Source organism: Magnolia sinica, chromosome 19 (assembly GCF_029962835.1).
Source record: "Magnolia sinica isolate HGM2019 chromosome 19, MsV1, whole genome shotgun sequence".
In the NCBI taxonomy this organism is placed as follows: Eukaryota; Viridiplantae; Streptophyta; class Magnoliopsida; order Magnoliales; family Magnoliaceae; genus Magnolia; species Magnolia sinica.
This window is the reverse complement of record NC_080591.1, coordinates 3093653-3111889: the sequence shown is the minus strand read 5'-3', so window position 1 is coordinate 3111889 and position 18237 is coordinate 3093653. Positions and strand designations below refer to the sequence as shown.

The window sequence follows — 18237 nt, the reverse complement described above, 5'->3', positions numbered from 1 at the left end:
GGGCGTGCGTAAGCGAGTCAGTTTACACAACCGACTCTATTTCGCAGTCGGAAGAAACGCAAATCTGTTGCGTTTGAAGAAGATTTTCGGACGATTGACAGCTTCTCCTTTGAATCTTTCCGCAAAGCTAGGGTCGGCCTGGGCTTGTGCTCCATCTGAACGGTCCGGATTGGTGGTCCGATCGCCACCAAAGCCGCACAATGGCCGGAGAAATTGGGCAATGTCCAAATGCACCCCGTGCGTTACGCATGCGTAGGGGACGTCTCTGTGATGATCGGTGGGTCCATGATTGATGTCTTCATGGAAATCCACTCCATCCATTGGATTCCTGATGAAAAATTGGTCAGGAAAGGTGGGTTTGTTTCAAATTCGGCATGGTCCATTGTACCAAATCCATTCGCCGTCCATCTTGCTTTTGGACAATCAAAAACGGATCTCCGGTACCTTTTGAAAATTTGCCACCTAGGCATGAGTGATATGGTCCTCGTGAATCTCATGGACGGTCCAGATCAGTCATCTGAATGAGCAGTGGGCCCCACTGAGAGAGATCGGCGGACGCTGGTGCGTCCACTGTTGATGGTGTGGAAAGAGTCGGGTAAGCCGACTTTGAGTGGGATTCCTGGTCCGGTGCGGCTCGCGTGCGGACGTGCTGTGTACACGCACGTCGCACGTGGGGTCCACTGTAATGCGTGTGATCGATCCACTCCGCTTATTCCTTTCCTCTTGTAGATTAAGTGGTTGAGACCAAACTTGACGAATATCCAGATATCAGGTGGGCCTGAAATTGGAGATTAATGGGCTGATCTGTCCGTTGGCCCACTTCTCGAGATATTCAATGGTTGAAATTTAATATGTACGGTTTATTTATCGCTCCCATCCCATGTATGAATTTTTGAGTCAATCGGATGGCAAGAACCCTGTGATCTTGCATTCTGGACGTTTTTCAAGCCTGTTTGAAGTGAGTGGCTGGAATCTCTCTGATCTCTGGTGTGTGAATCCTCAATCTTGGTCCCATGGCGTCCCATCCAATGCCTTGGTGATGCCTCAGCATTAAATTCATACTTTTAGCATCCTTTCCAGTCCACGCTCCTAAATTCACCTTGCATCACAAACACAATTAAAATGAACCGTTAAGCAGTGTCATGTTCGTAAATCCAGGTAGTAACTGGGGTCTAATATGCAATATTTGACCCTCAACACGAACTCCTTATAGAAATACCTCAAATCCATAAGGAAAATAAGAAAATAGAAATAATTTTCTAGAAATTCAAAATAAATTGATTGATAATTGTATAATGTGTGCGCCCCTATTACACCATTAATAAAGAAAAATAAAATAAAATTTGTAATTACTAAAAATAGCAAAATTCTAACTCTAATAAAAATCATAATTCTAGTAAAACTTTTCTAAAGCCTAAATTCTAAAAATAAAAATTCAAAATAAATTTTTTCTAGAAGAGTCCTATCATGATTAAAAGTTATTTCTAAAAAAGAAGAAAATCTAAAACTTTAAAAATAAGAAAATATTGCAAAAATCGAAATTACTAAAAATAGTAAAAAAATTTTAAAAAATTTTGTTTTTGAGATGAAAGCGCACGTTTTCTGGCGAAATGGACAGATGCGACCCACTTGGTGGGTCGGTTCACCTCGGATGGTTCGTTATAGTAAAGATTGATCGGTTGTGCATCCCATAATGATACTCGGATAAAAAATTATGATCAATTTACAGTCTACCTTCTTTCAGTCCAACCATGCTAGGAATGTATCGGTGCCACGTCCTACATCAAACCCCTTTACTTGGAAAAAACTCGTCCTCGAGTTATCCAAATGACTTCGCACATGATACTCAAATAATGTTTAGCATCGATGTTTATCAGCCTTTTCCTTGTACTTTGAATTAAGCTCTTGAGCTAACAGAATACATGTACTCATGCTCTCCTTGACTTGACTAGTAAGTATCAGTTCCTTCACTTGTACTTGCAAAATCTCACATTCTTCTAATAATGTGGGCAATTAGGCAAACTTGCCCGTAAGAGAAGATCAATGAGGTTTTATATATCTTGTATGTGAGGCAATTTATTAGGGAGTTCATCAAGCGTAACCGCCTTGAACTCCTGCAACATTGGTTTCAAATCCTCTGGGATGTTCACAGGCTCTATATATTTTTCATTTTTAACTAAAACATCTACATCTCCTCTTTCCTCGGATTGTTTAACAAAATCATGTTCGGTTATGAGAGACGGTCCCTCCACTTTAAAAGTCTTGAGTTGGTTCTTCATTTCCATAGGGGTCACATGTCCGCCACTGATGAATCTTGTGGCCTGTCATGACTTTGTTTTGGCAAGGTAATCTCTTGCCGACAAATAATGAGATTTCTTTGCATAACCCCTTACTGATTGGCTATTCTGTCAACAATTTTGGTTTTGTTGGAATAATACATGGTCGTAATCTCGAGGGAGGAATCACATTCACAACAACTGCTTTATCCGCAACCACGTGCGGATTGACGCCTTCATTTGTCTCGTTCACTCGAGTCGAAGTTGTTCTTACCAAACCAAAGCTCCACCCTTCAACTTGTAAGCTACAAGTTTAACTTTCTTCCCTTCCACGATATCCATATAGTCGAAGAAACGTTCGACTTCAAACAACCAATCATGGAAGTCTTTGAAGTGGAGTTGGTTGTTGAAATTAGGAAGATCGACTTTCATCTTGAATTCTTTATCCGTTCGATCTATCCAATCAATGCCTCGTTCGGGATGTTGTCGAATTATGTCGCTGGATCCCACCTTCTCTTGAGTGATCTTGTGGTTCACTGCTGGCACCGTTCTACGATCAGTGTGATTACGAGCTCCAGAGCCTATTGGGGGCGGATCACTGCTCTAAACACGGAGTTGCCCTAGGGACTCCGTCATGCGATCGATGGCAGCCTACAACTATTGCATGATTTGTTAATTCTCTCGTTGTGCTGTTTCGAAAGTCGTTGTTGTTGAAAGATGATTCCATGGAGCACCCTCGATGGGATTGTTGCTCGACCCGTTGTTAGAAGCCATAGATCCGAGGAGAAAGCCTCACTCTGATACCAAACTGACGCAGGGATGCGCATGATGAGGTCGATCACTGTCTTCCTCAAGGGGATAACTACTCCAAATCCACGAAGCTTCTCTGGACTCCTTACAGAGATACGTCGAATCCACGGGGGAAAATAAGAAAATAGAAATAAATTCTAGAAATTCTAAATTTCATTGGTAGAAAATAAAAACGAATTTTCAACCCTTTAAATAGTGATACCAAACCTTGGAAGAAGTTTCAGCTTCAAACTCCAACTCAAACTCCCTAAAATTCATAACTTGCTATAAAAAGTAAACTTACTATTTATAGTAAGTTACTATAAATAGTAAAAATGGAAATAAAATGGATTTTCGATCGTCGATCTGATGGAATCTCGCAAATTTACCATGGGTAACCCAGCATAGCCATGTTAGTTGGCTAAAGCAGCTTCTCCTACCCCAAAATCATATATGGTACGTTGAGTAACTCATTCCGATTTGCTAGATACACCTGTTTTAAGGTTCTGACGGTCCGGGTCACTTCCAACTCCGATCGGGCCTTCTTTGGTCCATCTTGGACATGAAAGTGTCTGCGACCTGCTCTACATTAGTGCAAATGAGACTTTTATTGTAAAAGAATGCACATGTTCTCTTGAACACAGAATCGCGTCTTCTCTTTATTTCTCAAGTTCTGAGATCATTTCTAATTTGCTGGAAGTTAATTTCTAACTGTTCAGTTGCATCTTCTTTTTGTTTCTCAAGTGCTAAGATCATTTCCAACTTGCTGGAAAATTCCAGCTATTTGTTGGAAATTAATTTTTAACTGTCCAGCTATTTGATCCCCACTTGTTGGATAATTACTAAATTGTTAGTTCAAAAGCTTAATTTATTCGTAAATAGATGGTTTTTTGTTAATGTATAAGTTTGTTTGTATGTTTCTCTCCTAGTATTGGAAACATATTTTGAATTGAAAATGAGAATATTTAGTTTTCTTGTTTACTTATCTTAAGTTAATGTTCTATATTACAAGTAGTTGAATACGTGGGTCCACTCCACTTGATGATTAGTTTAGTCTAAGAATCAACTCAACTATTCATTTAGATAGGCTTAACAAAATAGTATGCTTTGTGCCAAGCTTTGCTATGTATCAATTAGATTTTGGAATGATTTCCTACTCTAAACTCTGCAACTTCTTACTTATAATTAACTTACAGGTTATTCAAATACAATAATTAACTTACCCGTAAATTACTTACCACTTATATCCAAACAGGATTACCCGTAAATTATTTAAAACTTTGAGAACTTACAAGCATCCAAATACACCCTAACAGAAGACGAAAAAGAAGAGAGGAATGTTGTTGTGTTGACTTTTATTGAATTTTTGCATAGAGGAATGTTGTTGTGCTGAGAAAAAAACTGTTTTTTTTTTAAAAAATTTTAAAAGCTTCATCTGATAAGAACCCAAATCCAACTGAATTTGGGTCTTTTTGATTTGTTTGTATGTAAATTGGATCTTTGGGCCTTTGGAGTTGGTTTTTTTTTTTTTTTTTGAAATAATCTGGTTTTCATTATTAGAGTTTTGGATTCTTGGTTGGTTGAAAGATTGTTTGTTTGAGCTTTTAATTAGATTTAATTTAATTAATTTTCTTTATTTGGAGTTTTTCATACAGATTGATTTTTTAATGAAAGGTTGGTTTTTGAACTGTTGGGTTATTGATTTTTTGGGTTTTGGTAGGGTTTGTCATAGATTTGATTTAAGGGGTGGATGTTTTGTATAGAATTAGTATTTCTTGGTTTTACACCTGTTTTTAATGTCACCCTTTATTTCGGGGAATTTGATTTAATCCTATTTTTAGAAAATTTGTTATGAAGTTCACGATTCGGGATCCATTCTTTTGGATAGTCTCAATAAAATCCATAGATTACATTTATTGACTTTTTACTAGATTTCCATGTTTATTGATGCCAATGCAAGTTCCCTCTTTCACTGCTTTGATATTTGAAGATTTGGAAAATAAATCAATGAGTTCATTAGACACTAGACTATTGAAATCCTCCATGAACTGGGTAGCAGGATCTTTGAAAATTTCTTAGCAGCCGGTCATGACAGCTGATTCGACCAACTCACATTATTGGTTGAACTGGAGAGCTGGGGTCTGCGCATTCTGGATAGTGTCGTCGGTGATTGGAGCATTGGTTTTGATATGGAAATATGAAGGTTCCAATGGCTCAAGGCAGGAAAGGGGAGAGACCCAACAAGAGAGGGTGGGTTTCTTATGCAACGACGAGTCTTGGAAGCCTTGCCTGAAAAAAATCCATCCTGGTTGGCTGCTTGCTTTCCGCATCGTTGCATTTTTCATGCTGTTGCCAGTGCTCATTCTCTACATCTATGTTGATGGGGTTGCCATATTTTACTTCTATTCTCAGTAAGCAAACTCTATAACTTGGTTTGATAGCATAGTAACAGATTTACTAATGGTTGATGTAAGAATCTGAATCCTCTTCTTGCCACAGACATAAAATTTCTATTTATTGCAATTTGATTGGGCCATGTCATCACACACTGCATTTAATGTAGCAGTGCTGACAACTTCGGTGATGATGTGGACCAATCAAGAAAAGTTCTCAAAACTTTTTCTTTTTTTCTTTTTCCTGAAGTGGGTTGGATGTTGAGACATAGAAGTTTATTAGACCCAATGTCACATATTCACATTTACGCTGTGCACACAGAATGCTCACCAACCAAAGTGGTATGTGGGGTATCTGAACCATGCTTAAGCTGGACCCTGTCATGTGGATAATCAACCACAAAAAAACAGGTCAGTCCACTTATCGAGCATGGCCCACATGTGGACTGGCCTGAATTTTTAATTATACCATCTTCATGGTGGGACCCACCTTGTGTATGTCATGGATGTCCCACATTTGTGTCACATCAGCACACGTGCCATGTTGACGCAGAGAGGGACGTGAGGAAGTCAATCACTGTATTCCTCAGGGGATAACTACTCTGAATCTATAGAGCTCTCCAAACTCCTCACATAACTTCCTCGAATCCACGAGGGATAAAAGCAGGAATAATTTATTATAAATTTAAAATAATTTTATTGATGATAAAATTTGAAATTTCAACTCTTTAATGAACTCAAACCTAGGATGAAGTTTTAGACTTAGACTCCAACTCAAACACCCTAAAAGCATGACTTACTATAAATAGTAAACTTACTATTTGTAGACGACCTCTATTCCCACTAGACTTTATGGTTTTCGGCCAAAAATAATAATTTTCCAATTTAGCCCAACCATATTGTTCTCCTAGTTTTTTTAAAGCCCTTTTCATGTTGGGCACGACTTTTACAAATCAAAAGTTATACTTGAACTAAAACTGACTATTTATAGTAAAAACAACACTAAATGGGAATTTTGACCGTCGATTAGATGAAATCTCACAAATCCGGCATGTCCAACCCAGCATTGCGGGTTGGTTGGCTTAAGTAGGTTCTCCTACCATAAAATCATATATGATATGTAGAAGAACTCATCCGGTTTGCGAGATACAACTGATTTAAAGTTCTGACGGTTCGGATCATTTCCGCCTCCGATCGGGCCTTCTCTGGTCCATCTTTGCCATGAAAATGTCTACGACCTGCTCTACATCACATGTGTAAAGCATAGAGAGAAGGCACCTGGCAGACAGAACCTCTGTAGTAGATTGATGGGAATGCCATGGAGAACTCTTCTTTAGCTTGCCGTTCAATTCATGCAGTGTTTTCTTGTAATGTTGCTTCTGCCGAGAGTCCTGCTTTTCATGTTTTCTAATATCTGTATTCCAAAGAATCCATATGTATATGAAATTCTTGTTTTGTGCATGCGGAGTTGGAAAGGTGCTGTTTGATTAGCTGGGTTAATCACTTAGTATTTCTGAAGGTGAAGGGAAACTTGTAAGGGCATACTCATGGGGGTGGCAATGGGTCGGGTCAAGGTCAGCTGGAGCCCAACCCATTTAATAAAACAAGCCCAGAATCCAAGCTCGACCCCTAAGATGACTTGGCCAACCCATGCTGATCAAATGGTTCAAGTTTACTGACCACGAAACCTGATAAACTGAACCTTGCCTGGTTTTTAAGTGGGTCTGGTTGGCTGGCTCACAGGCTGACCCGACCCATGGTAGAACACCTACTTGGTGCAGAAGAACCTGATAGCTTCCAGCCTGCAGCTACCCTTTTTCCAATGGTGTGTGTCATTCATAGATTCCATTTTCAGCGATTAGTAAGTGAAAAGGAGGAGCACAGCAATGTGACTCATAAATCTAATAATTCCTTTTAACATTTACAAAATTAATATTTTGCATTTCTCAATTCCTTAAATGTTTCTCTTCATTAAAAAAATTATTGGTTAGAAAACTAGCACTGTCATACCTTTTTTATGGCTTCCAGGATTTTAGTTGAAACATATCTAGAGAAAGAAAAAAAGAATCCATTGTGATACAAAACTCTTCTTCTCCTTTTATACAAGAAGCAAGAAAAATATGAATATTTGTTCAAAATCTACTTTCATATTAACTCTGATGTATTGACATTATTTCCTTTCAACTAACTTTGTGCACTTTTTGGTGATGGGAAGATGGACATTTGCGTTGGCTACTCTTTATTTTGGGGTATGTCCTACTCCAAGGAGTTTCTTGTGCATGTCTTTCACTGAATATATACATGCCTTCTTTTTATTCGTGTTGATTATTAGGTGCTGTTTAGATTTTAGGCAAAGTTGTGTTCTGACAAGCTGACGAGGCAAGCACACATGTTCATAGTTTGTCACCCCCTTGTGTAAGGAATCAACGCACTTTTGGACAACTAGTTACAGATTTATAACCATTAGACAATGTATCAGGTGTTTTTGGTGGAGAGGTGGGAACTACTTCCTAAGATACTTTATGGTTTTGGCGTGCATGATAATTACACTTATCCGGGTACATGAGTGACATGTCCTAATCCTCCATCTATGCTACTGTCCAAAGTTGATGAGGACATTGTGCATACGCACGCCTGCACACCACCACCCCTACGCACGTACGTACGTAGAAGGAGGATCTCACCATCGATCTGGCTCGATGACGACGTCTAGGGAGGGCCTCCTAGCTAGAAGACAAGTTTTGGTTCAGAAAAGAGGCCCGATAGTCAAAAAAAGTCCACCATGGGATTTCATGATCGTGGCCCACTCGTCGAATTGATTTTATATTTTAGGTTTTGCTTATTGTTATTATTTAGAACATCGTGAACGCTTTAGATTTTCTTGTTTGGTTTTTATTTTAGTTTACTTCATCGCCAAGTAATAGGTGTCACACATGGTGTGAGTTTTTGGGTATAGGGTTCTCCCTATAAATAGGCACCCCTTGTAGTTCTTTTCATTCATTGATGTTAATAAAAAATTCCTGCTTTATTTTTCTGCTCTCTTCGTGAGTTGTGGAAGAATTCAAAAGTGGGTGCGAAGCCCTTCCTTTTCGAAGGGCTAACTACCGTGGTGCGAAGCCACATCGATCCCAATTCACCCCCATCTTCCATTATCTTTTTTTTCCATCTTTCCCCACCATCCGTACTTCGAATTTGTCCTTTTGTTGCATCAGATTTCTTCATTATAGCAGGTTTCCAGATTTTGGCCCGCAGGCGAGCTGAAACTTCGGCGGAGCCCCACGCACAAACCGTACATCAGATCGAGCTGATATTTGGGGGTTTTGGAGTCCATCCCTGGCCGACTAGGGCCAAGGTGGCCTTTTTTTGAATAGTGGGCCCCACACACCCGGGATCACACGCACGTCCGTCTGGGCCATTATTGCTGTCCATACGTGGGATTATCTTTTGGCTCAGGTTTTTATCCTCTTTTATCCTCTCATAGCCATTTTTTCATGAATCCTAACCCTATATTATATGATCCCTAATTAATTTGCCCTTTTTTATCACCTTCGGGTTCCTTGAATTGAAATTAGGGAATCCCTTGGATTAGGGACTGATTTTTATGCATGAGTAGTTGATTATAATTCCATTTGACATTGTTTGATTTAAAATTTTAATGGTCCAGACCAAGACTGTGTCGGCTTGGACCCGCATAGATTCCCCATTAATTGAATGTTTGGATTTTCATGTGGGATGTGGAATTTGTGTGATTGTTTCAGAATTGGTGTGATCTAAGCCTGAAATCTTGCATATCATGTCCTAATCCTCCATCTATGCTACTGTCCAAGTGCAAGTATCCCACATGTACATATGTGCCTCCATCAATTTTCAAGCACTAAAAAGTGTGGCACATGTATGAATGTATACCTATCAAATGTGCAAACACAGTGTAAATGTGACACCAACCAATCTTTAAGTTCCCTATATGCCATAATCTATCATATCAATGGTTCGGGCTATTCGATAACAAAGGAAGGAACAACTAGTCAGTAACAATATGTCCATGACCATATATCCCTAACAGCATGCCACAGATTGTTAGTTGCAACACAACTCCGTTCAAATTCAAATAGGCTCTACACATTATTTTATCTACTTTATTTTGTTTGCCAAGCCCACACATGTATAGCCCAATTCATCTATCCATCAGAACATGTGTGAATATGGATGTTTTACAAGATGTGAGCTTTTTAGCTCATGTTTTACATCTGGACAGTGTGGGCCACCACAGTCCTGTAAATCTTGGACTCATATGAATGTGCCATATTGGCACAAATGCTGCATGTAGATGACTTAGCAAACCTCTTACTTGGGAGTTTTTAGCTTGTGGAGAAGATTTTTTGCTTATAATCTGAACTTTTGTAGCTTGGAACCTCTCTCTCCATTTATGGATGCTATCAATTACATAATAGAGTTGAGGGTGATGGGGTTGAGCATATGAGGCCAGATGCAGAACGAGGAACGTATGTGGGACCTGAACATGGGGGAGATGCAAATAGGCACCACGTGATGGAAAACTCGGCTACCCGTGAAGAGCGTTGCACTCGTCAAATTGCGGGGATTTGGGGATATGCTTTTCAAATTATTTATCAGGTGATTCTCTCTATTTTTTAGAAATTTGATTTTGGTTTATGCCATTACACAAGAAAATATGAGTAGGACAAACCTAACTAAGGAATCAAGAACTGGTTATAATCATGAATAATAAGATATATGCAATATTGTCTAAGTATCCCATTTGAAATGGATAAAGGATGCTAATTAGTATTATTTTTCCTTCTAATTTTGAATTTACTAATTGCAATAAGACGTGCGCTTTAGTGGTACAGGTACCACCATATGGGAAGATGTGGAGCCCACATGATGTAAATATCACATCCAACCTGTCCATCAGATGTGTCACCTCAATAACCCCCCAGGCCCAAAAATCAGCTTGATACAAAACTCTGAGGTGGACCAGTGGTACTGGTATCACTGGAGCGCGCACCTCGTGATAAATGGTCACTGTTTCAGATGTTGGAGATGGTTACAAATGAAATAATTAAATTTCCATGGACATCATGTTTTCCACTGTTTGTATTATAAAAAGTAGCTGTGAAAATCGATGGCCACTATTACGGTTTCCTTAGGAAATAAGTGAATTGATTTCTCACCAAAAAAAAGAAAAAAGAAAAAGAAGAAGAAGAAGAAGAAAAGAAGCTATTCCATGGGCATTTTCTCTATTTACTGGTGACACCAACTGACTGTGAAGGGTTCCTTTTGGTTTTCCACACTAAAAAGAACTGCTATCCCAACAATGGCAAAGGAAAAAAACAAATCAATTTCCATGGGAAATATAGTTGCACAACAAGCAGTGGACTGTGGAAATGCTCTACTATATGTAACATTGCGTGTTTAGTTGCATATTTTCTTATGCAAGTTATCAAAACAAGGAAATGACTTTCATTGTTATAAACAGGCATGTGCGGGTGCTGTGGTGCTCACCGATGTCGTATTTTGGTGATTCATTTTTCCATTTCTAGAATTCCAAATTGATAAATTGTATTTTGTAAGTATTACCTTCTCCTTCTAGTCCTTGTTTTGATTAGCATGTTTTTATGCATTTATGGTGATATTGCATAACTGGTTTTAGTTTCATGCATTAGGTATGCATAATACTGCATTTACCTTCACTGTATTGGTGAAGCATATTCATCTTCACTCATCTGCATTGGTGAATTGGAGCATCGATCTGTAACATCCATTACAATGGCCGCCTCCTGGATAGACTACTGCCCCAAACCCAGATTGATTGATTAGTTTGAAACGAGCAAGAAAAACTTAATTGGGCAGTCAATTTGATTTTAGCCTAAAATGTTGAAATTGAGAGAACAGATCACCTACAACCAATAGGATGGTAATACCAATTTTTTTATGCCTTCTAAATTTTTGTTTGTGCTTTTGCCTTTGAAAGTATTTTGGGAGGAATCATTGTTAATCATAGGTTAGGTAATCCTATGACTGGTTGTAGACAATCAGTTCTCAGCTGAAAAAAGTCCGTAGAATTGCATTTGACTATCCACCTAATGGAAGATGCTTCCATAATGTAGATTATAAGTGAGAAATAGTTCTTAGCAGGGCTCTTTTGTTTGTTGTTGAATGGGCCTCTTGTATGGATCATCTGAAAGGTTTTTTCGCACCTTTGTAGGGCGCTTCTTTTTGGCTTTTTGTTTTTCTTGGGTTGTAGCTTGGTGCACTATCTCAATGCTTTTTTAATGAAATCTTGTTGCTTCAAAAAAAAAAAAAAAAAACCCATCATAGGCTGCTTTTTGCACGGTTCTCTTTAGACAATGGATTTTGAGTAGTGGCCTATGTAAGTAGTGGATGTTCTAATGGACAGTCAAGATCAATGGCCACATTGACTGATGAGGGTCAACATTCTTAGCCAACGTGGTGAAGGTGAACAAAATCCCATTTTGATTTATCAAAAAGAAAAATAATATATTTGGACAATCACACGGCATTGATGTGATTATGCATACTTCTGATTTTTTATTTTTTATTTTTCCTCTAAACTTTAATGGTATTGAAAATATATTCTTTCTTTTGTTTGTTAGACCTTTAGTCGTTTTGTTTTAATGAAGTATTTTCACCTTATCTTGCGTGGCAGCTAGTGATTTCTGTGCATTCGATGAATGCTTTCTTTCTCCTTGGTGATGCTGCATTGAATTGCCTGGTGAGTTGCTATTTTTTTTCTTGGGTATCAGGGAAATAAAAATTGTATTTTGTTTTTAGTGCTTCCTTGGGACACCATACCATTTTTCTTAATAAAATGAGCTAGGGAAGTCATTAGCTCTATAACTCGTAATTTTCCCAAATGCTCTTTACTTTCTCCTCCACAACCTAGTATCAGAGTCTCTTGGCTGATTTTTCTTTTCTGTTTTGAGAGTCTACCACCCATTCATCTCTCTTCTTAGACCCTGTTTGATGGTGGAGGAATAAATTTACACTCGTCACCATCATATAGGGTACACCCACCTTCAAACCCTTCGGCACCAAAAATAAAATTCTCCAACAGTGAGCATTACCAAATAATTAATTGTAAGAGCTAGCTATTGTTTGAGTTTAACTTGATCATTGTTATTTTTTGTCTTTCAGCGGTTCCCATGGTTCCGTATCTCCTACTTTGTATTGTGGACAACTATATATGTCATTTTCCAATGGGTCTACCACGCTTGTGTCTCACTTGGGTATATTTGATCTTATTCTTCCTTTTTGCCATTTCTTGCTTTTAAGAGAAACTATTTCACAACTTTTCTAATGGCAATTATCTTTGTTATAGATGGCCATATCTTCTTGACTTGTCATTGCCTTACGCTCCAATATGGTATGTTCTAAACACAATGATATGATGTGTAATTACCAGGATGTTGATTTCTCATTGCCATGTTCTATTTTTTTAATATTGTGTATATATATATATATATATATATATATATATATATATATATATATTCTCTTAGGGGTGTGTTTGATCGGACCAAATTTCATGAAATATCATGATATTTAGTGTTGCCAAATGCCCCTTAATAATATATATATATATATATATATATATATATATATATATATATATATATATATATATATATATATATATATATATATATATATATATATTCTCTTAGGGGTGTGTTTGATCGGACCAAATTTCATGAAATATCATGATATTTAGTGTTGCCAAATGCCCCCTTAATAAAATTCGTGATTTCTAACAAGAAAAAAAAGAAGAAGGAAGGTATTTAGCTTTGTAGCTCTTAATGTCAATCTTTATAGCCTAGCATGCAAAACCTGCTGTGGAAGGGAGAAATTCATGGCTTCTTATAGATGAATTTATGATTTCTGGCAAAACCAAGGTATTCTGTAATAGTAACGATAACGGTGGCCGTAACAACCTCCACTATTACCTTTATGATATGGGCCATAATGGCCATTACAGTCTCTTTTTTATTGAAGGAAAAATCCAAAAAACCTGTATTTGTCCCATAAGGAACCATTACACCCTTCACAGGGGGTGTAACGGCGGTTACAGGTCATTTTTTCCATAACGACCATTACAACCCTATAACATATAACGGTTGCCACCATTACCTTTATGTAATGGCATTTACGACCCTGTAACGGTTGTTACATCACACCATGGGCAAAACCCTTCACTAGAATGGTCTAACTTTCAATACCCCTTCCCCCGAGTCAACCCCAACTCTGGTGAGTCACAACTCGAGTCTGTATGGAAGCATACATACCATTTGTTATTACAAAGTAATGCTAATATAAACACATCCTTCCTAACTAATATACATACATTATAGAGGTGGAGTTCTATGTCAATGACTAATAGAGAACTTTTCTATGTGCATGAAGTGCTAGGCTTCCTTGGTTGGGCTATCTGAGCCATTGATCTGATGATACCCATCATTGATTGACCACGCCCCCAAATCTCTCAATTTGGAAGAGCCTCATCTAATCTTTGGCCCCTTTTTTTTTTTTCATTGGGTGTGGTTTTTTTGGTGTATTTCTTCTTAACCATGCATTTACCATTCTCTCCTCATTTTGATAACAAAAGTTATTACTATGATGATGATGATGAAGTGCTATATGATACCATATGCTTACTTCCAACCTATGCATTGCCCCTTGAATTTCAGGTACTTAGCGTGGGGATTGTCGGAGGTCCCATCTTACGCCATCTTTGCTTTGCTGATAAAGATGAAACTCTGCTTCCTGTCGAGATCGTTTCATCAATCACAGTAGACATGGGTACCGTTCCGCTGCAATGTTCGGATCCAGTAATGAAATGTAGGTGAAAAAATGCGGAGTTCAAGAAAAAGAAGGAAACAAGATTACATGGAATTGTAGAAATTTTACTTTTTAAAAATAATAAAAAAGAAAAAGAGTACCACAGAATTATTTGTTATTTTGTTCATGATTTGGAGGGATTGTATATAGTAAATACATTTGATACTGAAGAATAGTTTACTTGCCACAAATTATATTGGATATACTGGTTTTCAGTTCTGATGAGTGGGGTCCATTATTCAGTATTTTGTTTGTTGCTGCCCATCATGGTGGACCACGCCCCAAAATCTTCTCAACAAGACAACCATCCAATAGCTTTCTAGGAAAGTGGATGGTCCAAATTGATTATAGAGGTCTGGTCATTAATCTGGACCCCACACCATGTGTGGTCCACCTATTATTGACTATCCCTCTTAAATTTCATTATGGTTTGACAATCATTAAATCCTAACCATCCCATCAATAGGTAGGTAATGCTTTCTCCTTATGTGATACAACCATTTTTCCCTGACCAACATGTCAGTATCCCAAGGGTGAAGCAAATCATGATAATCACCTCATTGAAAAATCATGTTGATCCACTCATTGGGTGGGCCACAACAGTAAACTAAGTCGTACCATTGCTTGTCCATTGATATTGGCATTGTTCTACTCCATGGGCGGCTCAGTTAAATTTTCATATCAGGTGATCATCATTGAACTGTAGAAACATATGTGAAAAGCTGGCAAGAAAAGGGCTGGGTCCTCACTAGGACCTGTAACCTGGGCACAATTGACCCAACCCAATGTCTTCAGGTTAAGTTTGAGTCCGAAAAAGCCAACCTGATTTAAAATTGGGTTTGCTTGGGGTTGGGCTAGTTTGGGTGGGGTGCAGAGTAGGTTTTATCTGGGTAATACCGTAGGCCCCACCTTGATGATATGTTGTATATCCACTCCGTCCATCTGTTTTTCCAGCCCATTTTAGGACATAGTCCCAAACATCAAGCATATCGACCACACCACAAAAAACAGTGATGATTGAACACTCACCATTAAAAACTTCCCAAGGCCTGCTTTAAGTAGATTCATAATGTTTATTTGCCTTCCAACCTGTTGATAAGGTCGAACAGTACGGGGTGAAAGGAAAATATAAAGATTAGCTTGATCCAAAACTTTTGTAACCTATAAAAAACTTTTAATGGTCATTCACCACCTTTTCCAGTGGTGTAGCTCACTAAAGATTTGGATCTACTTAAGTTTTGGGATAACGTCCTTAAATGAGTTGCAAAAAATGGATGGGTAGCATGGATATGAAACACATTCATCAAGGTGGACCTCGCATGGTAAGGATAACACCCACTAAGCTATCAGCACCCGTTGTTTGGACGGGTGAAGTCAGGTTGATAGGAATCACATGCATTTAGGTTAGGTCAAGGCCAAGGAAGGTTGTGTCAAGGCTCACTAGAGTTTTGGATCTGCTGAAGTTTTGGGATAACGTCTTTAAATGAGTTGCAAAAAATAAATAGGCAGCATGTATATGAAACACATTCATCAAGGTGGGCCTCATACGGTAACGGTGACACCGACTAAGCTGTTAGTTGGGTAACAGCTAATCCACTCTCGATTGAGTCGGGTGAAGTCAGGTTGGGAAGAATCACATGCGTTTGAGTTGGGTCAGGCCGAGCAGGGTTGTGTCAAGTACAGAGGAATGGAGATTGGGTTTGGGCCTAGACAGCTAGACTCTTGAGTTATCATCAACCCAACCTGCACCTTTAGTTGTAACTTATCATACAAATGCTCTACATGATCATTTCTCTTTTTAAATGGTATAAAACTAACATAGGATTATAGACATATACAATAACTACTGCAGAAAAAAATTCATATAAGAGAAGCTAAACCACAAATTGAAAAGAGATAAATAAAAAACAAGAGACAAGAGTAGTTTATCATTTACAATGATAAATGGTGGTAAATGAATAATGATATATTATTTCTGATGGCACTCTAATCTACACCCTTCATCCATTTTATTAGCTAATTTTAGGCCATAAACTTAAAAATGAGACAAATTATAAACTCGACTAAACCACACCACAAGAAATAAGAGGGACAATGATATCCACCGTTAAAATCTAAAATTAGTGTAGAGCTGATGTGTATTTATCATCCACCTATTCATAATCATAAGGTTAGAAAGACAAGAATGAACCAAAAACACAAATGTTTCCTATAATGTGGTACACATGATCTTTGGATATGCATCATTTTTTGGTCCATATCCTAAAATGAGCTGGATGAACAAATAAACCGCATGGATCAGAAACATACGTTACAGTAGGCTCCACGGATTATTGGTATCTCATTATTTTCTTTCATGGTAAATAATAATAACCCATTTTGCAGCATTTATGGTGGTAAAAGTTAAAACAAACAGGACTGCTTGGACGGCTTGGAATGAAATAAACGGGCTTAAATTTTCTACCATTCATTACGGCCGGGCACATGCCATGTCAAGGAACTTACAAACCTGGCCGGACCTAGATGGAGCCCAGCCCGTTAAGGATTTCAAGGGCAATTTTGTCATATTTCACGCACGATGCAGCCCACTTAGTGAACGGCCCAGAGCTTGCGTGATAGTGGGTTGTGGGCTCGCGGCCATACACAACCGGCGTCGGGCATAGCGGACCGGGTTTAAGACCACGACACGACCCGGCCTGGGCCAGTGACAGGACAGCCCTAACGGACGCGGATTTCCTGCGAAAGCCTTTCGCAGGAAGTTCCTGCGCTGGGATCCCAGGTGGGACCCACTGTGATGTTTGTGAGAAATCCTCCCCGTACATCAGTTTTGTAAGTTCATTTTAGGATAGGATGCCCAAAATCAACCGTATCCAATGCTTAAGTGGGCCGTAATAAAGGAAAAGATGGTGATTTCCTGTGGAAGGCAAAGTTCCTGCGCTAGGAACCCAGGTGGGACCCACTGTGATGTTTGTGAGAAATCCTCCCCGTCCATAAGTTTTGGATACGATGCCAAAAATCAATCGTATCCGATGCCCAAGTGGACTGAAAACGTGATAATTGAACATCTACAGCTGAAATATTAGTGGGGCCACAGAAGTTTTGAATCATGCTAATATTTATGTTTTCAGTCCATCACAGTAGGAATGACGTTATTAACGGTATAGATGACATATAAACATCACTGCCGAACGTTTTTAACGGTCGAAATTCATTCAACACGGTTTCCTATAATGTGGTCCACTTGAGATTTTTATATAACTCATTTTTTTTTCTTGTATCATAAAATGATCTATAAAAATAGATTGACGGAATGGATGAAACACATACATCATTGTGGAGCCCAAAGAGCACCAACCATCAGCCATTGGCTGGTGGCAGGGTGAGTAGCCAATTCGTTTCCGTGTCAGATCATGGGGTGAGGGGGATTGGCTGGTGTATCACACAGCAGCTATATAGCTGGTGTAGATACGTGTCGTGCGAAGACGAGCGCTGACGCTCCTCGAGCTCCGAGTTTACGAACGGTTCAAAGGAGATCAAAGTTAAATGAGCCCCATGGTGATGTGTTTATTATATCCACACCGTTTATCCATTTTTATAGATCATTTTAGGATGTTACCAAAAAAATGAATCATATCCAAAGATCAAATAAACCACACCACAAATAGAAGCAGCGATAATGATTTTCACCGTTAAAAAATTTGTAGCGCCCACATTAACGTTTATTTTCAATCCAATCTGTTAATAAGGTCACAAAGACCTGGATGAAGAGGAAAAGAAAATTTCATATTAATTCAAAACTTCTGTGACCCCTAAAAGGGTTTCAATGGTAAGCGTTCAATCCCCCACTTTTTTTTTTTTAATTGTGATCCACTTGATAATTATATATAAATTATTTTTCGTCT

General features: G+C 38.5%; 1 protein-coding gene across 1 annotated transcript; it reads left to right on the top strand.

Annotated features, from left to right (window-relative positions):
• Window positions 1-3969: 3969 nt before the first annotated feature.
• Window positions 3970-14536, top strand: LOC131234437 (uncharacterized). The gene is made up of 6 exons (XM_058231307.1): window positions 3970-5476; window positions 7674-7707; window positions 9863-10090; window positions 10956-11045; window positions 12635-12863; window positions 14185-14536. Exons 1-4 carry the CDS (start codon window positions 5154-5156, stop codon window positions 10998-11000), a joined length of 630 nt encoding a protein of 209 aa, XP_058087290.1. The 5' UTR covers window positions 3970-5153; the 3' UTR covers window positions 11001-11045; window positions 12635-12863; window positions 14185-14536.
• Window positions 14537-18237: the final 3701 nt, after the last annotated feature.